Below are 20,624 nucleotides of genomic sequence, written 5' to 3'. Positions count from 1 at the left end.
AAACATCAACACTTTCTACACAGGACGCCTGCAAACATCTGCAGCTCTAAGCATCTTAATCAGACTACATGTTAATTTAAGAAAAATGAAAGCACAAAAGAAATGTGTGTCGAGCTCTGGTTGTGTACGTGTGCTGCTGTGTGTGTGTGTGTGTGACTGCATGAATCTCTGCTAATAGCCCCGCTGTGATTCTATAAGGTTGAAATAGCACAGTGTAAATCGTTGACATTAAATCCATTTTATGTTGCCGGCTGACACGGGAAAAACAGAATTACGGCTACACTTGCTCTCCCGCTAATTGGAATTAGACTGAAGATGCATTTATTTACTGAATATAAAATTGTACGCTCCAGCTTCGAGCCCGATCAAGGTCTCATCTCCGCTTTTCATTACACTAATCAATGATCTGCAAATCCTCCGTTATCGGACATGAAGTATGCACGGGCCATAACAACAAATACAACAAGCCGGCTGGACAAACAAATCAAACCTATTGCTCATCAGGAAAAGGTGATTAAGCAAGATAGAAAGTTATTAAAATAGAAAAGTCACATTTCAAGCTCATTCATGCACATCGAAAACTGTTGTGATGAGTTTACAGCACAGAACAGAAGAGAGGATAACAACATGTCATCCCATACAGCTGTAGACTGCTTCAACACGAGCGCAAAATATCGGCTTTAATGATCAGTTTCACCGCAGAGAGGTGCAAAGAAGTCTGCAAACATCCGCTTCACCTGACTTTTTTTTTTTTTCGACAAGTCCACGGCCCGACATCTGCAGACTGCTGGCTAGTTAGCGTCACATGGCCAGGACAGACATCGGGAATCACCTGGAGTCACGACAGTTCGGTAAACTGCGACAGGTGCACATCATATATACTCTTCACAGTTTGTGTGACTGTTGTGACTCCAGACAGCTACTGTAGCTTTCATCTACTTTTTGGAGGAGTACCCTATGACATTAATACTCACCGAGGCCGGGCGGGTTCTCCGGGCACGGCGGCAGCGGTTTGGGAGAAGGCGTCTGATTGGTCTCGGGCTGCACACTCGGCACCAGCTGCTCCCCTGTGGCCAGGTAGCTGGCTAGCGTCGCGTTGGGCCTGGAGAGGTTGTAATAGTAGTAGTGGTGCCCGCTCCCCGCCGCCCCGCTGACGTTAGTCCTGGATCCGTTACGGCCGTTGTTGAAGCGGCTGAAGAGGTCAAAGCGCTGCGAGTAGACATCGAAGTACAGGATCATCATGATGAGGAAGTGGAGCAGGCAGAGCAGCAGCACGCCTTTACAGATGCGCTCCAGAGTCCGGCCCAACATCAGCCGGGTCATGGCCGAGGAAGATGACCGCCAGCCTCGACAACGCTGGCGCGGCGCGGCTACAGACATGCGCTCATCCTGACGGCTGCTATTAGATCTCTGATAAGGACATGTGGTGAGCTGATAGCCGACTATCTGACTTCTGCAGGGATCGTGGGGTCATTCATGAGGATAGGGAGGCCACGCAGTCGGCTACACCTAAAGTCTGAGTTGCCAGCTTGTTTCTGGTGCGTCCCCAGATTCCCAGCATGACAGACGTACTAAAATGTTGTAATCAGCCTCAATCCCTGAGTGAGATAGTCCAGGAACTCAATCACAAACTGGCTTAGATGTAGATATAGCCAATAAGTACTAGTGATAAATTCAGGATAATCTAAGACATAAGGCCCCGATATCAGATCAATCCTCCCTGATATGGACATGTGATCATATGTTGGGTTAGTCACTATCCCAGTGTGAAGAAGCTGCTGCAGCCATGTGGTGTCCAAATGTTAAACGCCTGTCCAATTAGTCCAACGTCGACCAATTAGTCCAACAACGAAGGCTTAAAACTTCTAATCGATCATCGATTGATCCTTCAGTCCAGATGTCCTCTTCTTGTGGCATCGGGTCAGTCAGACTCACTTTGTCCTCTTTTCTGGACGTCTTAGGCCATGAAAGTCTCAAGCACCTAAAAGAAAATAAAAGACAAAGAATGAATTAGGAGGAAGCTATTAATTGACGTTAAACACAATTTAATTACACTAATTTATCAAATGTTTACGTCACAGGATGGCTGTGTGCTGTTCATGTGTTGACTGCTTATGTAAACCAACGCAGGTGAAGTGCCATTAATCATAGCTGTACATATTCACTGAATACAGTGACTTCGCTGTTAAGAATCCAACCCGACATCGTTGCTCTTCCTGAGTATTCAGTGTCTTTGTTCTTATTCGATATGCCCGGTTGAAGAGCAGTTGAAAACATTCCGAAGTTCACTCTCAGTAGAAAACGACGAACACGTTTGACAGAAACGGAACCGACAACGAAAGCATCTACAGCAAAGACAAACAAGAAGCTCTGAATGGGGCTTTTTAGCCGAATTGACATGCACAGTCAATTTTCCAGTCAAGTGGTTTAAAAAGCATTTTATGATGGAAAGAGACGGCAAGAGGGAATACACAATCCAGTGAACACATGAGCAGAGGAGAGAGAGGAACGGGGGGCACTTAGAGCTTTCCCACAGGCAATGCTTATTGTAGCTTTATGGCTTTTCAAATCAATGAGGGAAAATAAGAAGATGAGGTTGAAGGAGACAATAAAAACACTGACCGACACCAGACTTTCTCATGAAAAACCAAAACTAACAGAGTCAGACAGCAAGAAAGAGAGGGGGGAGGGTGAATGTTAAAATACAAATTCTGGTTCTTGGAAGAGGATGGATAATGAATGTTTTTACCGTGGTACTCATCACAGATCTCACCTGGGAAAATCCCTAAAAATGTGGCAAATGTAAGACATATGCAAAATATTTAGCCTTTTAATGATTTATTCTATTTCTGCTCATTTTATTCCCACATATCTGATACTTCAACTCAGCCGGTATGTTTGGCAAAATACTGTTAAATAGAGTTTAGTATCAAACTTCTAATCTCTTTTGGTACCAACAGAAGTTTGTAGCACCAAGTATTTGATACCGTGAACTACCAAAAGCTGGCATTAATAGTCTGATTCACAGCTCTCTTTACTTATTCTGTGATCAGAAAGCTTCTGACTGAAATTTAAAAAAATCGAATTACACTAAACGCAACTCTTAAACTGTCCAATAACATCTCAATCCAATAAAGTAAAAAAAATGCAGCATTAACTAGGCTCTGTGCTGGACTGGTTGGGAGAGTTTCTATGTTGCTTCTTGAGGCAAAGTGCAGAAAATTGAAATATATGTTCAGTTACTGACCCACTGCCTGTCCAGAAAGTTTACTGCTTCTTCGCTGTATCTCTCTTTTCTCTGTGGGCAGCAAAGTTGAGACTGCCAAGACTCTGTGTGTGTGTGTGTGTGTGTGTGTGTGCGTGTGCGTGTGCGTGTGCGTGTGTGTGCGTGCAACTTGATGAGATGGATTTCTGCTTACGGGGACGTCGCACACCAGTCGCACCATAATGCTTGTGCAGGTCAGGATTTATTTCCCGGCCGCATTGCCTCTTCGGTGACTAAACAGGCCGGCGTTTAATGCATCAGGGGTGAATTCATGACATGTAGCAAGGCAGTCGGATGGATAATCAGTCAGACAGATAGACAGAGGAGCCTTGCCCTATTTTCTGCTTCAACTACAGAGCTCCGGGACAAGAGGGGGTTGCCCTCGGTGTCCGACAGGTGTCGAACCATGTGGCAGTGATGGTGCGGCGAGGCACTTCTGTTTTGCTCCGGATGACCAGCTGCACACTATACTCATCAGAGATCAATGTAGATACAACACACGTCGGTGCTTTTTCTCACATGTGAGGTATGAAAACGAAGCCCAGGAGGACTAAATCCATCTGCACCTCTGCCTCCTTATTTGTTGACATTTCGCTCAATTTCTCATCTTCATTTCTCAAGGCAACAAGTGCTATCTTGGGATTTCTTTCTTTTTTTTTTGGTCTTGAAAAAGGTCAGCAGACCGAAACAAAAAGACAATAAAACGGTGCAGAGGAAATCTCTTGTCTTTCACTTGCTCCCGTCTCCCTTTATTCCCTTTCTCTCTCTGGGACATCTCACTGGGATTGTGTAACTTCATATGTAAATGTCACCAACAAAGTCAGGAATGAGTCGATGAAGTCTTTGAAGCTTGTAAGTCATGGACCAAGGAGATGAGAGAAGACCCATTACGTAGCTTATTCAAGGATCCCTGTAACTCCTTTTTGAACAACAGCAATACATTTCAAAACGGTCCCCTTCATATCATGTCCGCCGATGGAAACCCACATTGAATTGTTATGAAAAATATGTGGAGTACAGCTTCCCTTTTTCATCTCCATTATGTAAAAATGCGGCTAAAAGGTACAATTTAAACCAAACAAGGACACAATGCTTGCCTAGTTTCAACAAAAGGTAAGTCCCACTGTGGTCAATCTCTGAAATTCGTAAGGATTTGGGGTGTTCCCTCCACCACAGAGGGCAGTGGGCTCACTAATCTCTATGTGAAGCTGCAGGACGGGCAGCCTCCTCCATCACGGAGGTTAACAACCGTGCTAACTCATTGTTCCATGGGTTGGGGATTAATTATAATACTGCAAGGGAGAAACTGTGAAAGAGGATATGGTCAAACTGAGCTAGTGGGATCAAGAGGTGACACCTCACCAGGGTTTGCATTCAGTCTATTTAAAAAAGAGGCTATTACAGAATAATCAATGAAATTAAATAAATTGATGCACTTCAAAACTTTAAAAGTAAATAAAGATAAAGATTATTGAAGGACTCGTTTAACATTTTTGGGAATGAGTGGTCCGCTCTCTTGCCGATAGTTAGACAAGAAGATTGATACCAGAAGTCTTTGAAAAGCTTACCCTATTTCTAACTTGATTTATGACCTCAGTAAACATCGTAAACATGAGTTTATGGTCTAAATCGCTAGTTTCAAGTCTTCTTTAATACAACATAATGTCCATTTAGTAAATGATAATCCTATTTAGAGTAACATAGACCATAAAGCAAGGTATGCTTATTTGCAGTCCAAATATGGTCACTTACATTCACTGATTGTAAAAAAGCAAGATGGCGATAGCCAAAATGCCGAACTCGAGGCTTCATAACCGCGGCCTACAAACCAGTGGGTGACGTCACGGCGACTACATCCACTTCTTATGTATGTATGTTAGTCATTGGTGCTGAAACTGTCAGCTGCTTTTATCTTCTTCTACAGAACATCTCCAGTTAGGACGATGTTTTGGCATGTTTTCACATAAGAGCTGGGTACAAAGTGAAAGAGAAGACTGTTTCAAGCACCGCTTCAACCAGAATTTAAGATGTTTCTTCGCCAAAGTTTTAAATAGAATTTTTAAATATACGGGGGTCAACTGACCTCTGAAAGAGAGGGGAAAGAAAACTAAACATGAAACTTAACAGAGTGTCATTTCTATTTCGTGTTTGCAAATGTAGGGGGAATATATTTCTGTGTTAATGTGTTTTTCTTGTTTTCATGTGTTGCTCTTGATCATCCCACTCCTCTGTTCTTGACGAGCTAGAAGCCAAATGAGCTCTTTGAACTCATCATTTAAATATGGACTGGTGCCCTTATGAGACAATTTCAAATACTGTCCAAATGCAGCCTTCTGGCTTTCCACGAGTAGGTGCTGCATTTATCACAACATAAAAACATTCATCCAACGACACTAACACACAGTCAGAGGGGAAACACTGTGATGCATCTGTAAGTGAGACTTGAAGAAAAAAACATTTGGGGATTTTTTTTGTTCCCCGTTTCACCCGGGTAACATCATTTTGAATTCATATTTTGAAATGCGCTGCCAGGGGAAACTCTTCACACCTTTTCAGGTTGTTTGCCATCAGCTGTGACAGGAGGCACAGGGATTGTACATTTCCAAAAAACGCTCTCTTTGCACAGCACTGTATTTGTCATCAGGAAATAAACAGTATGTTCAGGAAGCACCAGTCAGTGGAGGGAAATATTGTGACTATTGGGGCACAACAGAGAGCATAAGGACAGCAGAAAACATGCCTCACTTGATAAAACTACTGATTCTATCGCAGCATGCATTCATGCAACTTGCCATCTGTAGGCTGAAATGTTTTTTGGTGAAGAGAAAATCAAGTAGGCATAAATACGGCAATGAAAACTAATGTTTGAGATCTCTCAAAGCCAGAGGCCAAAGAACGGAGCTCTGAACTTTAATCTATATCAGTGTCTTCCGAATGTAAAATCTAAATGTTCTCTTTTTTTGTTTGTCTTCATTTAGTATCTTATTATTGATCTGAAAATGTGCTGCTTTTCTTAAAAAAGCTCTTCTGAATGTTAAACTTTTTATTTTTTTAGTCAAGTTCATCCTTTAAGGTGCAGCCCTGAAATTTACATTTTAATAACATTGCGGGGCTTAGTTAAAGTCCTGTGGTTTCAGGCTTTGTGACCCTGACAGACCTGAATGACACATGTACAGTAGAGGAAGTGGAACTTTACAGCATTTTCGCCCTGAAACGCTACAGAGGGTGCACAGATGTAAGATTAACTCGAAGGATATAAGACATGTAGATGATTTGGCGATGAACAATTTTGAAAAAATACAGATCTGCAGTTATTTTGACTGATATTGCAATTGCAATATGGTTTGCGACATTGGAGGGAATGTTAATGATGAAAAATATTAAATATCAATTGAAAATATAAAAAAAATAAAAATGATGTGAGTTATAGTGAGATTTTTGCTGGGATTAGTACCAAACAAAGATGTTTCCTTAAGTCTGTGGAACATTATTTAATAATAAAATGGTATTTTGACACACATTTTGCCTTTAACAAATACTGAGAGTCGGCCATATTGAGATTTCGATACGATTACGATAAACTGTGTAGCCCTAACATGATCCAGTGACAGTGTGTATATGTTCAAACTAATCTGTCACAAAGTGCAGTCAGTCCAATCCAGACATTAAGTTGCAGTCTATAGGCTGACACACCTCAGCACGCACATGAACATTCGCAGGCTTTAAAAGACCTCTTTAAGACACTGTACTTGTTTAATAATTCCTGTTCTTGTCACATAAACGTAACGGATGCCTCACTTTCAGACTTAACACACTTTCACACACTCTCTCACACACACACACACACACACACACACACACACACACACACACGTATCAAAAAGTACATTCAGATGAAGTGCCAACTAAAGCTCGCAGAACGTCTACAACATCTGTATCTTAAAATTTTAATTGGTTGCCAGACGGGTGGCCAGACTGGTAATTTGTGCGGGTACATAATTCATCGAGTCGAGAGCAAGCATATGCTGGAAGGAGAGATGGTCTGTGGCTGAACTCAGGGCTTTTAATGTGAAGGGACAACATTAAGGATTTTATCCTTTTATAAATCACAATGCCCACATTTATAGCAATGAACAGGAACCGTTCCAGTCTCTTCCGCCGGTCAGATGGTTTCATTTAAAAAGTTTAGTCAGAGAGCTGCTCTAGAGACTTCTAATCCTCCACTGTTAACTGCTGCTCAGCTCCACTGGAACATGTGTGGGTTGAGTTCAGCTTTAGATGCAGTATAAGCAGGGCCAAAGGGTCAAAAGCAAACCTGGGCAATTTTAAGTTCCTCACCTTCAGTCCATGAAGTCCACAGCGGAGCGCAGAATCAGTGAATGTTAATGTGTGATGTGAGGAATCTGTAAGTGCATTTTATTTGATATTATATTGTTTTAATTCTTTCTTCCACTCATGCTGTATCGCAGTGCGTCTGTGCAGTGCCACCTCTCATTCCAAACTTGTCAAATATTCTCAAGTGCAGCCGTGCATCACATTCTCCACAGCAGGAACACAAAAGGAGTCAACAGAACGCGCGTGTGAGATGTGTTTGCATCATGATTAATATGTGTGAACTGCATGTCTATAATCTGAGTGTTCTTGTTATCAAGACGACCAAAAGTTGGCAAATTCAGAAATGCTCTGTAACATGTTATCTGCTGATCGTAATAATGACAATGTATAGAAGCACTGAATGTAGTGATAGATGCTCTTTTATCATATAATTGAATATCTAAATTGATGCCGATTCATTCTCAGTCAACATACTAATGGTTTCAGGTCTAGAACAGAACATTATCTATTACAGGCATACAGTGACATACTATATCTAATGCTGCTGGCAACTCTGCAGCCTGCACTGCACCATAGGAGCATGAGACCAGTTATGTAAAAAGAAATGTATCGGCACTTTGAGTTACTAGCTAATAACCAGGGATTATTATTGCTCTTTAGTTCATTTTCTTTCATTTCTGAAACTTTTAAAAGCAGTGCAGATGGATTGGCACCTTTATACAAAAGCCATCAATGACTTTTACTGCAGTTAAGTATTTTTGGTTGATTCCAGATAAGTCTGACGCTGCATAATCATAATGAAAAACCCCTCTGGTTTTCTTCCAACACATTCTATTGTTTCTTTACAATCTCCACCTGTTCTCTCAGCTGTTCTCACACTTCTAACTGTGTCAGGCCCGCCTTCCTACCAGGTGAGTCTCAGCCAGGTAACATAATGCTTCACAGGCTCCACATCGCCCATCCAATGCAGAATTATCTTCACACAAAAAAATGACCTTTTAACAATTTATGCAAGGAGGTATTAGTCTGGCTTCAGGGTGAGGTACAGGGCCGCCACCCTGGAGCTGTTAGGAGATCAGTGTCATGCTCAAGGGCACACAAACAACCCTGCTGAAGAACATGGCAGAAGATCAAAGAGCGATGACATGATGGAGGCCTGAGCATTAGGGTCGAGAGAAAGCTGTGAATCAGGTGTAGATGCAAAAAGAACATCAATCTTTGACTGCAGAGGGATGAATTGAAGATGGGCTGTTTGAATGTTAAGTAATACAGTTGTACTGCCTGAGGTCGACTCCTCCACATAATGTATTTCTATCTATTTAGTATCAGAGAGCTCGTCAAATGAACGAAGAATATGAGACGCAACACAGGCCTTGATTTTCCTGTCAGTAACATCATCATTGATCATTTGTAATAAGGTTTAATGCAAGAGCAGAAGGCCGTTCTTTCCCAGCAGCACTGAGAGATGCTTCACACACACACACACACACACACACACACACACACACACACACACACACACACACACACACACACACACACACACACACACAAACACACAGCTACATCCTTAGTCTCTATCTCAGTGTTTCTTCAGCAGAACTTTAGCATATGTTCCCAGTGGAGCCCTCAGGCTGCCTTGTTTTGTTTATTTTATATACTCATCTTTACCAACTGATGTGGAAGACAACAGATAACACTTTCATCCTGGTGTAGAGATTTACTTCGTCTGTGAAGCTTTGACAGCTACTTACGGCTGACCACTTGTATTATCTTTCTTCGGCTATTAATGCAGCTTTAATACATATTTTCATGCTAATGGTGGATCATATCACTACTTGTATGTGAAAGGTGTCACTAGAGATGAACCTATTGAGAATTATCACCAAACTGAACAGGAATTGTATAAAAAATGTTTTGCCTTCGCATCTCCGACAGCATTATGGCATCATGTTTCTGGGTAAACCGTACTTCTGTGAGCCCCGTCCATTCTCTTGAACGCAATATCAATCATTTCAAATTTACCACAAAGTTCCACTTGGACTCAAGGATGAACCGATTGAACTATAGCCAAACTGTTCTGGATGCTCTCACTGCTCCCATAACGTCGTATTCAGCCACAAAGGTTAGCTGTTTCAATGAAGATGCTCTAAAAACCCACTGGACACAACCTTCTCAGCACCAAACTGCAGACAGTTAGAGACTAGCTGGTGAACATAGTGGAGCATTAAGCAGCTAGAGACAGATACATCTCAGGAGTTGGTGGAGACTAAAACAGAGCTAAAGGAGTGAATAGGTGATATAATAAGCTGGTGTTGTTACATTGTTATTGCAGGTTTTAACAATGTGAATGTAATATCTCTTCATATTTGACTGTAACAAAGCAGCTAGAAATTAAAAAAAAAGACTGCAAAGTTATTGACAGTCTTGGTGTAAAGGCAATCTCTCTCTCTCTCTCTCTCTCTCTCTCTCTCTCTCTCTCTCTCTCTCTCTCTCTCTCTCTCTTGAGCCCCTTGCTTTTTAACCTACAACCCAGCCCTCCCGGTCTTATCAAAAATGCATTAGCCATGCTACACTTGATAGCGTGGAGCTTTGGAGCTCTCTCATGGCTCCAGCACATCTTGCTGTGGGCAAGTTCATCCCCCACAAACCAACCGGTGCACAGTGGGACGAACATAAGTCATCCTTCAACACTGTCGACTAATGCATTAGGAAAAGTAGCTCAGTCTACATTCACTGTGCACAAAAACAGGTCACTATGTATCTGTATATTTACAATTTTGAAATCCAGTCAGAGGTATTGCAGTTAATCTTAAGTCTACAAAAAAAAATATTTTTTTTTTTAACACTACGAATCAATTTTCACAGAAAACCACAGTCCAGCCGGGTCAGCCCTGAAGATTTATTTCCCCAACTGAGTGATATCATAAAAATGGAGAGGGGGGGGGGGCTGGAAACAGAGAGACAAAGACAGAGCACACTACACACTGTCATTACGAAGGATCTGGGTCACGTCACTAAGAAGCAGGGCATGATGGTAGCAATACAACATACTGTAGCTGGAGTTAAGAAAATAACCTTGTGTCATATTGTACCTCTGTCTGTTTCAGCCAAGATTATAACATAATATAATCTTGTTGTACGACCACAGCTCATTTACATGTTAAACATATCAGATGCACAAATATAATCTGGCTCACAAATTTTCACATCTTCAAATAGAGCTGCAACAATTCGTAGTTGATCAAGAGAAAATGAACCCGAAACTATTCTGATGAGTTTAGCTGGATTTTTAAGCAAAAATAAAAGAAAAAAAACAAAAACTGGTTTGGACTGTAAATATTTGCTGGTTTTTGTTTGTGAATATAGACTGTGAATATATTTGGATTGGCGCTCAGAAAAAAAAGAAAGATATTTCATGATGCAACTTTGAAAAAATGCTCAATCAAATTAAGAAAATACTGGGATTCAGACCACCTGAAATTGATTAGGCTGTTTAATATGTATAAAATTGTAAAATAAAATAATTGTGTTATGTAACACAACACCCAAGAAAGCCCACTATCACGTGTATGAGAGGACCAGTATGTCAGTCAGGACGCATCATACGCCACGGAGTCGGAGAGCATTGATGGAGCCTCGGCGTTGTGGAGACGAGTGATGGTGCGTCATGAGTGAATCAGCCGCTCCGCTCCACCACAACGCTGACCGCTCAGCGTTCATTAACTGACCGGATTCAGCGGTTTACTGAATTTTTCCCTCATCTTTACAGAAAAAACAAATGTCAGAGGGAGCCTGTGAAAAAGACACAAACAAAAGGAAATAAATGATATTGATCGGGCTGAAGTGATATGTAACAGTAAGTGAAAAAGACACCTGTTTACACCTACAGCTGTTCTATGGATTATATGTGCCATTTAACATCAATTAATCTATAACATAATTACTGAATAAGACCTCGGTTCAGAGTGGTTTCAAGTAATGCTTTAGTCTACATAGCAGCGTTGTAGTACTGAAGATCGGTCTTGGTCTCGCACTAGTCCAATCTCCATCTGGGCTCAGTCTAATCCCCTCAAAGTGTTGTCCTTGTCTCGGTCTCACTGCTCTCTGTTCTTGGTCAGGACTTGGTCTCGGTTTGTGTGGTCTTGATTACAACACTGCTACAAAGATGAAAAGGTCATCAGTAGCCTGAAAATCTGTCTGAGCTCATTTTAATTTCATTACTGAGCTTGACTTGTGTTTGTGCGACACATTTTATATTTTGGGAGGCCAGTTTATTTTGCAATAAAGCAGTAAAGTAGTGACTGATAACTCCATCCCATCTATGTCATTTTCAACAGACACAGAAGCTGAAGTCACTTAATATATGTCATTGAAAAAAAAAATATTGCTTGGTTGCTCGAAAATAACAACCATATGGATTTTTCAAATAATAATTTAGCCCATTAATCATGCTTTTACCATACAATTCTTTTATTGACTGCATCTGGACAATAGCCAATATATTGATAAAAAAATCAACATATCCATTACTTGTAGTCCTACACCCAACCATATCAATCTGAACTGTACGAGAGCTAATATCTGCTTCAGCAAAGCCACAGAAGAAAGCCCAACGTGGAGCCTGCAGCAGACAGTTGTCCCATGATAACCTCTGATTTGTTCTCGATGGGTCTGATAGCTCCAGGCCAAAGGGTACATCACATGATCCACTGCTGTCAGAGGTGCACGCCTAAATCATGGATCAGTCCAGTCTGAAGGTACGTAGGACTGAGACAACACTGTGTTTACATTGAGCCGGGTTTATACTGACAGAGCTTCATGATTTGTACTTTGTTTCTGCCGCTTTGATAGATGTTTGTTGATGCAAATTCAATAGGCCTGTAATTTTATCAATACTGTAAATATGAACCACAGAGAGAAAGACAAAGAGCACAGATCCATCTGAAATCTCAATTTGGAAGAGTGCAATTTTCATATCATAATTGAATTCAACAACCATATCCTGTTTTAGCCGCTGGATGTTGATTTTGCCAGCTGCAATGATAACGGTCGCCAGCAAATTTAATCATCCATAGCTAGTTAACATCCATGAGTTCGGCCATAAAACTCCAAGCTGTTGTCTGTCTAGCGTCCCGTAAAACTGTTAAACAAGACACCTCTAACAACAATGTTGATTATGACTGTTTGTATTATTAATGGTTAAGCCGTGGAGATGACGTATTTGTGTACCTTTCCCATAGACCAGAGAAGTCATTTTATAAACATGACATCATTTCTCTTTGGGAGTTATTCTCGCAGGAACAGAGTCAGGAACAATTTCATTTCATGAACAATAAATGCTACGAGCATAGAGCGTAAAGGTGGGAGGACCTGGCAGCATAGGCGCGTGCACATTTTGGTCTGACGAAATATCAAAAACCTGAATTGTGTCAGTGTTTTTTCTCAAAACTTGTACTTTCAGCGAGCCAAACGATATTGGTAGACGTCACCACATCTGACTGCTGCTAATTAATTAATTGATTAATTAATGACGGTGTTTCAGAACCATGGACAGCTCTGTTTGTTCTTTGCTGAGGGTGCGGCGCTGTCCGTAGTACTGAAGGAAGCGGAGGACATCGATAGACAGAACACGGTGTCTTAGTTTGGTTTCTTACCCTGCTTGCTTTTCATGGTTTTTAGAGAGAGAGAGAGAGAGAGAGAGAGAGAGAAAAACAGCTGTTTCTAGCGCCATCGTTCATAAATTTGAAATATATTTAGCGCTTGTTATTGCTCTTTCATATTCGAGTGCTTGTCTTTGATCAATTCATGTTTTCTTAGATTTTGAAATGGTAGCTTTATTTAGCCTTTATGAATGCATATGCCCCCCCCCCCCACCATCCCCTCTGCACTAGGGATGGGTAATGTTTGGGTTTTTTCCGATACCAGTGCTAAAACGATACTTTTAAAATGATACCGGTGCCTAAACGGTGCCTGAACCGATAGTTTAAAAAAACAAACACACAAAACGACGATTGACGACATTAAAGAAAGGCTTTTTTTATTGCCAAGGCAAGTTGTTTTCTTCAAATTGAACAATATATTAACTGTTTGAAGTATACTATAAATATAAATAAATACAAAACACTTGGCTTCAAACTACAGCTTCAAACTTTTTAACTTCAAACTATGAACAGTATATTAACTGTTAACAACAGTTTACAGTATACTTAAATAAATATAAATACACTTCAGCAATTCTTTTGCAGAAATATGAGCATATTTGCCTCGGCACCGAAAGGAAGCACCGAACGTATTTCAGTCAGCTCAGGCACCAAAAGGAAGCACCGAAATCTGCGTTGCGTTTCGGTCCGGTCCGGTCCGGTCCGGTAGTATTGGCATCGGTTTTCAGTACCCAACCCTACTCTGCACGCCTTGAAATTGTTCAGATGGCTTCTGCAGACCACAACTACGAGTCTACAGCCATGCTAGCTGCTCTGTGAGGCTTTACTTTGAGCTAGCAAATGCTAACATCAGCTTGCTCGCCAGGGTGCAGGGACAATGCTAACATGCCGATGTTAAGCAAGTATAAAGTTCACCATGTGAACCTTCTTAGTGTCGCATGTTTACATGTTACGTTTTGCAGGTATTTGGACATAAATCAAATAACAATAGATGATGGCGTTAAAAAGTCATGAGGTCAAAGTTTCTATACTGAACCAAATTTCATAGCCCTCTATCTAATAACTGTTGAGAAATCTCACAAAAACCCCACAAATGTCAACCTCATAATGGCACCAGAGGACAAGTCAGGTATCGTCAATGTTTTTGAGTTTTTATTCTGGATCAAAGTGTTGGATCGACCGACATCCTGCTGCTACCATGGCTACAATGTTACCACCTGTTAGTTCAGCATCTTACTAAGACTGTCTTTGCATTTCCCACAATGGAAACTGCCACATAAACTGCTATGCTTCAAAATCACAGTAATGTAAAACTACAGCTGATGAATCATGAGTATGCATGACAGCTCACTAAAGCGATAACTATTCAGTGTTTATTATGTATGGAATAATGACTGAGGGATCAGTCAATTGGGTTATCTGATTATCGTGTTTGACAAAATTCCCCTAATGAAGCCCATGGACTTGTCCACACGTTTCACTGATGCAACAAAGACATCAACTAACAGAACCAAGAGGAAAAGAGTAAAAGAGAAGAGTGTGAGGAGGCAGAAGAGAAGAGAGTAAAAGCCGAGCTAATCAGAACAAAACTCCAGCTTTCTGCGTGCTCAACTCTTCTCTCCTCAGCTCTGCCCATTCGGATATTAAATTGCCTCTCAGTCGTCTGTGATCTGAAGGAGGTTGGACTTTTTAAAAGTCTGATATCACATTGCCTCTCTGCTCCCTTTTATTGAAGAAGAAGTGCACCCTGCTTTGTTTAAAAAAAAAAAGTCTTGCTCCCTTTTTGTACGTTTGTTTTGGCAAAATTGACGAGACACAGATGAAATCGATGAGACAGAAGGGAGCGGTGTTTGATGCCAACAATTAATTTCGAGGAAAGTCGGAGGCTGAGAGGCTGAGAGCCTTTCGAGGAATTCTCCACCAGCGTTACGTCAGCATGCAGGCAGCACTCCTGTTATGCAAATACCACAAAGTCCCGTGTGTAGCTACAATCTATAAACTACAGTGGAAACATCATGAACTCTCTCTCCTCTTTCTCTTTGTCTCCCTCGCTCTCTGATCCAGCTGCTCTTTTGGCAACGGAGCAAAGAAATAAATGAAGTGCTTCGGCAGAAGGAAGGCTTCACTAGAGAAGGATTGCGGGGAGAGGGAGTGAGATGAGGATTTGGTGAGGGGTTTTAAAGACATTTTATTTAAATGAGTGTCTTTTTTTTGGGGCTTAAAACATCAGTGGGACATTAGGTTTAGGGCCACTACTGTCCAATTATGCTTCCAATGGCTATCGGATTAATAAACCTGAGTCCTTGGATACCATTTTATTTTTGTAACGCTAATTGGTGAATAGCTGGAGTTTGAGTATTTATCAAAGTGAGAAAGAAAACAACATGCATCCCAGTATCTGCAGCTATGTTGAAAAGAAAAGTAGACTGATGAGTTAGCTGAAGATAAAACTACAATGATGGGACTGAGAGATTCTTTGCTTTATAAATTTGAATATTGAGCATTTAGTATGGCCTAATGAAAACAGTGGTAAGACATATTTTGTAACTAACTATTGGGCTCGTCTGTAGCTCGACTTGTCTTTTTTTTTATTTATTTTTTTTTACAGGGGGTCACCTGCGGGACTACTTCTTGGCATCACAGCTTGTCTACAGTTTCCCAAAAAGTATAGCTTTAAATAGCACTGCTCCACATGCGGATGGCGCGCATTTTGTGCTTTTCATGAAAATGTGATAGTGGAGACATGGCAGGAAACAAGGCAGAAAGAGAAAATGGAACGATGGAGCAAAGCCTGATTCAAAACCAGGAACGTGGTTTATGATCTTAAGCCCTCAGGTTGCAATTTCAAAATGAGCAACAGGAATAATTACAAAAGTTAACCTAAAAACAGCATGCCGCGTCACTGCATTGTTCACATTCCAACAGAAAACAATCCAATCAAACTGATTTTGTTTCTTATGCTCATTCAGTTAGCATATTGTGTAATGGACATAATTCACAAAAATAGATATTGGAGAAGTTTGAACCAGCCCAGTTGCTGTTTCTCGGAACCACGGATGCGTTTAATGTTGACGTTTTTTGCGTTCGTTCAGAGCAAGTGAGGTAATATATGCAACCGTTATTGAAAGGTACATGGTATAATAACGAGTATAAAAGGCGAGAAAGTCCACCAAGGGTGATAATAATACTGTAAGAATGACCTCAAGCCGATAGTTAGACCTTTACTTCAGCCTAAAGAAAAGAGAAAGTGAGCAAACGTAGACAACAAAAGGACTAATACAAACACACACGTGTTCTTCTCTCCTAACTTGCCCCCGAGGTTACTCAGGGTTGGTTCACGTGACAATAAATCCCAACCTGTCCGACAAGGTGATGAACTTAAGGAATCCAACGTGAAACATGCGGTTTGGTTTAGGCCAGCTACACAAGGCTTCATGAAAGAAATCGAAGCAAGCTGTGCAGGACTGAGCCGAGCAAAAGTGACTGTGGAGGAGCTGATCATATTTACACAGAGCAGATCCAAACAGTCAGTTGCAACAATGACATAACACGCTCCGCTCAAGCCGGCTACAGCACACAGGAGACGTTTTTTTTTGGGCTGAAAGAACCATTTTTACAGGCTGTCCAAAGTTATTTCTTCTTATCATAAAGATATATATAAACCCTCAGTCAGAGGTCAGGGAACAGCACAATGTAATCAGAGCCCTGAGAACATTTCTACACAAGCTCTTCATAAGTTGATAATTTGCCATGGTATCTCTGCCAGGAGGATCATGTGCATGTGTGCATGCATGCATCCGCGAATGAGTGTGCACCTCTGTGTCTGTCCAAGGCTAATCTCGCATTCTGCAGCAGCAAACCGCATAGCATTTTGGGTGCAAAGTTATGGCTGCATGCTCAAGGATCTCCCATGTTTGCGGTGACTTACACTTTTTTTTTCTTCCTGTTTTATACTGCCACTGACTCCTCACTCACTACTCGTAAGCGTCCCCTGGTGATGGCACAACTAAATGCGCTCACTTTTGGCTTTTTATACAGTGTGTGTTTGACTATCAGCTAACAGCCAAAAGTTTGCATAACATGATGTTTCCCACTCGTTCTAAACTGCATGAACACAACTTTGAAAATCTCCAATGTAAGAAGAAAAACAAATAATTGGCAGTTTAATATTGCTAGGCCCCCTTGAAATGATTTTTGGCAGTTATGCGACAGCTTGTGATGCTACGGTGACTTCCAGTGTACCGTTTCACAAATGTTTCCATGCAACGTACCAAGAATTTAGGATACAAACTAAGCAAGGAATTAACACATAGCTGTTGCAACCCTTTGTGAACACTCTGCTTCCAGGATAGCTTGATGAACCACAGAGTCAACCCTGACAAACAACAGGAAAAAAGGCAGCACACCAGAGGAAAATAACAGCAACAGGATATTTGCAATCAATAGGCTGACAATTCAGCTGATGCATTTCCGCATTAGAGCATATATGACGGCAGTAAGATCTTTTTTTAAGAAGGGCACATAACCAAGCAACCAAACACTGTTACACCTGCAAACAAACAAAGACAAAGCCACCACCCTGCCACCTGTTAGTGCACAGCCTACCGCCATAACCACCTCTGAACTGGTTTACTGAAGCTGCATGAAACTTGGAAACACCAATTGACAAAACGATGACCACTCAAAATCCATTAACCTGCTTGTTCTGGAGCTTTCAACCGTATCACACGGTCCTCATCAGCTGATTTGAGCTTATTGTGGATGATTCATGATTCTGAGCAACTCTAACCTGACTTCTGTTGACTTACAAATCCACTCAATGAGCTTTTTTTTCCACAACAGACATTTTAACTTGCACAGGTGTTACGAATAACATCAACGATGGCTCTGTTCTATTTACGTGTAGCAGACAGCGTGACAATGAGCCAGCATGCACAATACCAGGACCCGAAAGCCAAATGGAATTCAGCCATCTTTAATTGTAATACAAACACCTGCTTTTCCTGCTGTGACAAGGCAACATTAATCAATCCACAACTGAGCAGACACAAGCTGTCCGTGATGACCATGAGATACAGTCGAGAGCTCCAGAAGGAGCGAGGAACTGGTCCTGGAGTTGAGATTTCTTTGTCAAGTGGGAAACCTTCTTCCAGATCGTATTCAAGTACATGAGAGACGCACCAGATGACACATATGATATGTGTTAATTAACTCATTCATTGAGTTGAATACATGATTATTGTACAACAGGGGTTTATTGATGGTTACCCTGTTTATGGAGTGTGGTTAATTGACAAAAAAACAAAAACGCGTATTTTGATCGTAATCGTTTCAGTCCATTTTCAAGTTAAAATACCAAGCATTGCCTTATTCCATCTTTCTGCTTTTCATGATGATAATCAACAGATTAATTAATACTAAAAGATAATCTTTAGATGTCACCATACAGCTAGCGTAACTTTTAAACTATAAATAACAGTACAGACACTGAATTAAAACATTTTAAAAATCTCTGAGTTGCTGTCAAAAGTATAAAACATGGTCTTAACATGACTAGAACATGTTTTGTACAATACAGCATTAAAACAAATGAAAAATTCAAACGCCAAAGGCCACTGGACAACTTAGTTACATCACAAAGCGAGGTAGTTCCAGTCCACTTGCTCCTTTATCCTCCACAGCCCTAAAGAGATGCTGTGTCATAAATGAGAGAGATGTCGGGTTGGATTATGGTCTAGGTACAGAGCTTCTGTGTAAACGCCTGGTTAAGTTAAGCTTCATGATGGAGAAGCCCCCAACCTCCTCCTCCTCCTCCTCCTCTTCTTCTCTCTCATTTCCCCACTGTAACGCTGGCTGTGCACACTTTGCTCTTAGTGTGCTGTGACCAGACCATGAGAGGAGAGATGCTGTTGTCCATAGACTTTGCATCCTCTCTTTGAAATAGAGGAGGGGGGGGGGGGGGTAGTGCCAGCAATTTCAGACAGCTGTTGTAAAAAGAGGAATTTAAAAAGCAGTTAAAGCTCTAAATTAAAGCCAGTATTGCATGGCTGAATATTCCCCCTGAGCAGTCTGTATGCTGAGATGGTTCATTTACAGTAGCAGAACAGTGCAGGGAGGCTGGGTGAAGCAGAGTATGGCGGGTGTAAAGATGCTGCTAGTAACGTGGAAATGTGCACGATAACAAAAGCGGGTTAGGGGGCAGTGCACGCGACCATCTTCCCATAATTTCCAAAGCATAAATAAAAGCAGAAGGTTGCAGGGTAAATGTATGGAGGTTGGATGGAAACAAAGGAAAAGCGTGCATGCGATGCTGGTTAAAACAATGCATCCCAGGAAGCAGACAGAGAACCTACCTTTGAGGACTTTTATCTGTGCATCTTCTTCACTGGAGCCCCACTGGTTCCATTCACATCAGCCGAGGAGGGGGGGTGAAATAATGAGAAAAAAAACTGTCAAAGAGCATTTTGTTGCCAGAAATGTTTGTATAATTTTTTCTTAAAGCACTAAAAGCTCGAGGCTCGGCTCAGCTCAGTTCATCGGGATAACTATATTCTTCTCATTTCCACAGACAGCCTATTATGTCTGCTCTCCATCAGGAAGAAAGCCTCATGTTGTGTAGCATTACGCTAGCCAAACGGCTAACGTAACCCGTAACGATGTTCTAGCGCAATCCGGTGAGTGGAGAGATGCTATCCTCATGATTTTCCGTCATCCCGCTGTGTTTTGGTGAGGGTGATATGAAAGCGAAGAGAAAGGATGCTCTCGGGCTGTGGTAGCGAGCAGGTCCCTCCGCTCCTGCTGTCTACGGAAGCCCGGGTGGGCCAGAAATGCGATTTCTTTTTTTCTTCTTCTTTTCATCTGCTCATCTGATCGAAAGGAAGCTGGTCACTTTATAACGAAACAGATAGGGAACTATTTTACTTCTAAATATCGATAACGCATTGTATTTTTATTGTACTGGATAACATAATAAAAACTCAATTAGTCGACTAATTGATCATTATGGTCTTAATTAATTAACACTTTTACTCTGTTTATAATAGTGTCCCAATGATATTCACAAATCAGGGTCTTAATTAAAAAGGTATCTAAATAATAATCACATTTATTTTAATTGAACTTTTAAATATGAATATTACAGAGTGCTTAAAACAGGCAAGCTGGATACACATCTATCTAAATGTACAACATAAACATTTTATGTCATGTTTTGTTTGCTTTTTTATTGGTTGTACGGTATTGGTTGACTAAGACACCTTTAGTCTATTTTTCATTGAATTTGTTTATTAGATTATAGATTGTTGATTTATTCAGAATGCTCTCTTTAATAAGTCATTAATGTAAAATCTGGCATCACAACG

The 20,624-nt window shown here is 41.1% G+C and overlaps 1 protein-coding gene across 1 annotated transcript in view; it reads right to left on the bottom strand.

Moving 5' to 3' along the window:
- b4galt2 (UDP-Gal:betaGlcNAc beta 1,4- galactosyltransferase, polypeptide 2) overlaps positions 1–20,055 on the bottom strand; it is a 161,112-nt gene extending 141,057 nt beyond the window's left edge. Inside the window, exons 1-2 of the mRNA XM_068737623.1 lie at positions 19,617–20,055; positions 975–1,981 (exon numbers count right to left, since the gene is read on the bottom strand). Coding sequence (XP_068593724.1) covers positions 975–1,380 — 406 coding nt within the window. The 5' untranslated portion in view covers positions 1,381–1,981; positions 19,617–20,055. The remainder of the gene's footprint in view (positions 1–974; positions 1,982–19,616) is intronic.
- Between the last annotated feature and the right edge of the window lie 569 nt (positions 20,056–20,624).

The sequence above is a fragment of the Cebidichthys violaceus genome, unplaced genomic scaffold (genome assembly GCF_023349555.1).
Source record: "Cebidichthys violaceus isolate CVI_PGR_0920_01 unplaced genomic scaffold, fCebVio1.0.p SCAF_8, whole genome shotgun sequence".
In the NCBI taxonomy this organism is placed as follows: domain Eukaryota; kingdom Metazoa; phylum Chordata; class Actinopteri; order Perciformes; family Stichaeidae; genus Cebidichthys; species Cebidichthys violaceus.
The sequence above is the reverse complement of the archived record's forward strand: the minus strand, read 5'-3'. Positions and strand labels throughout refer to the sequence as shown.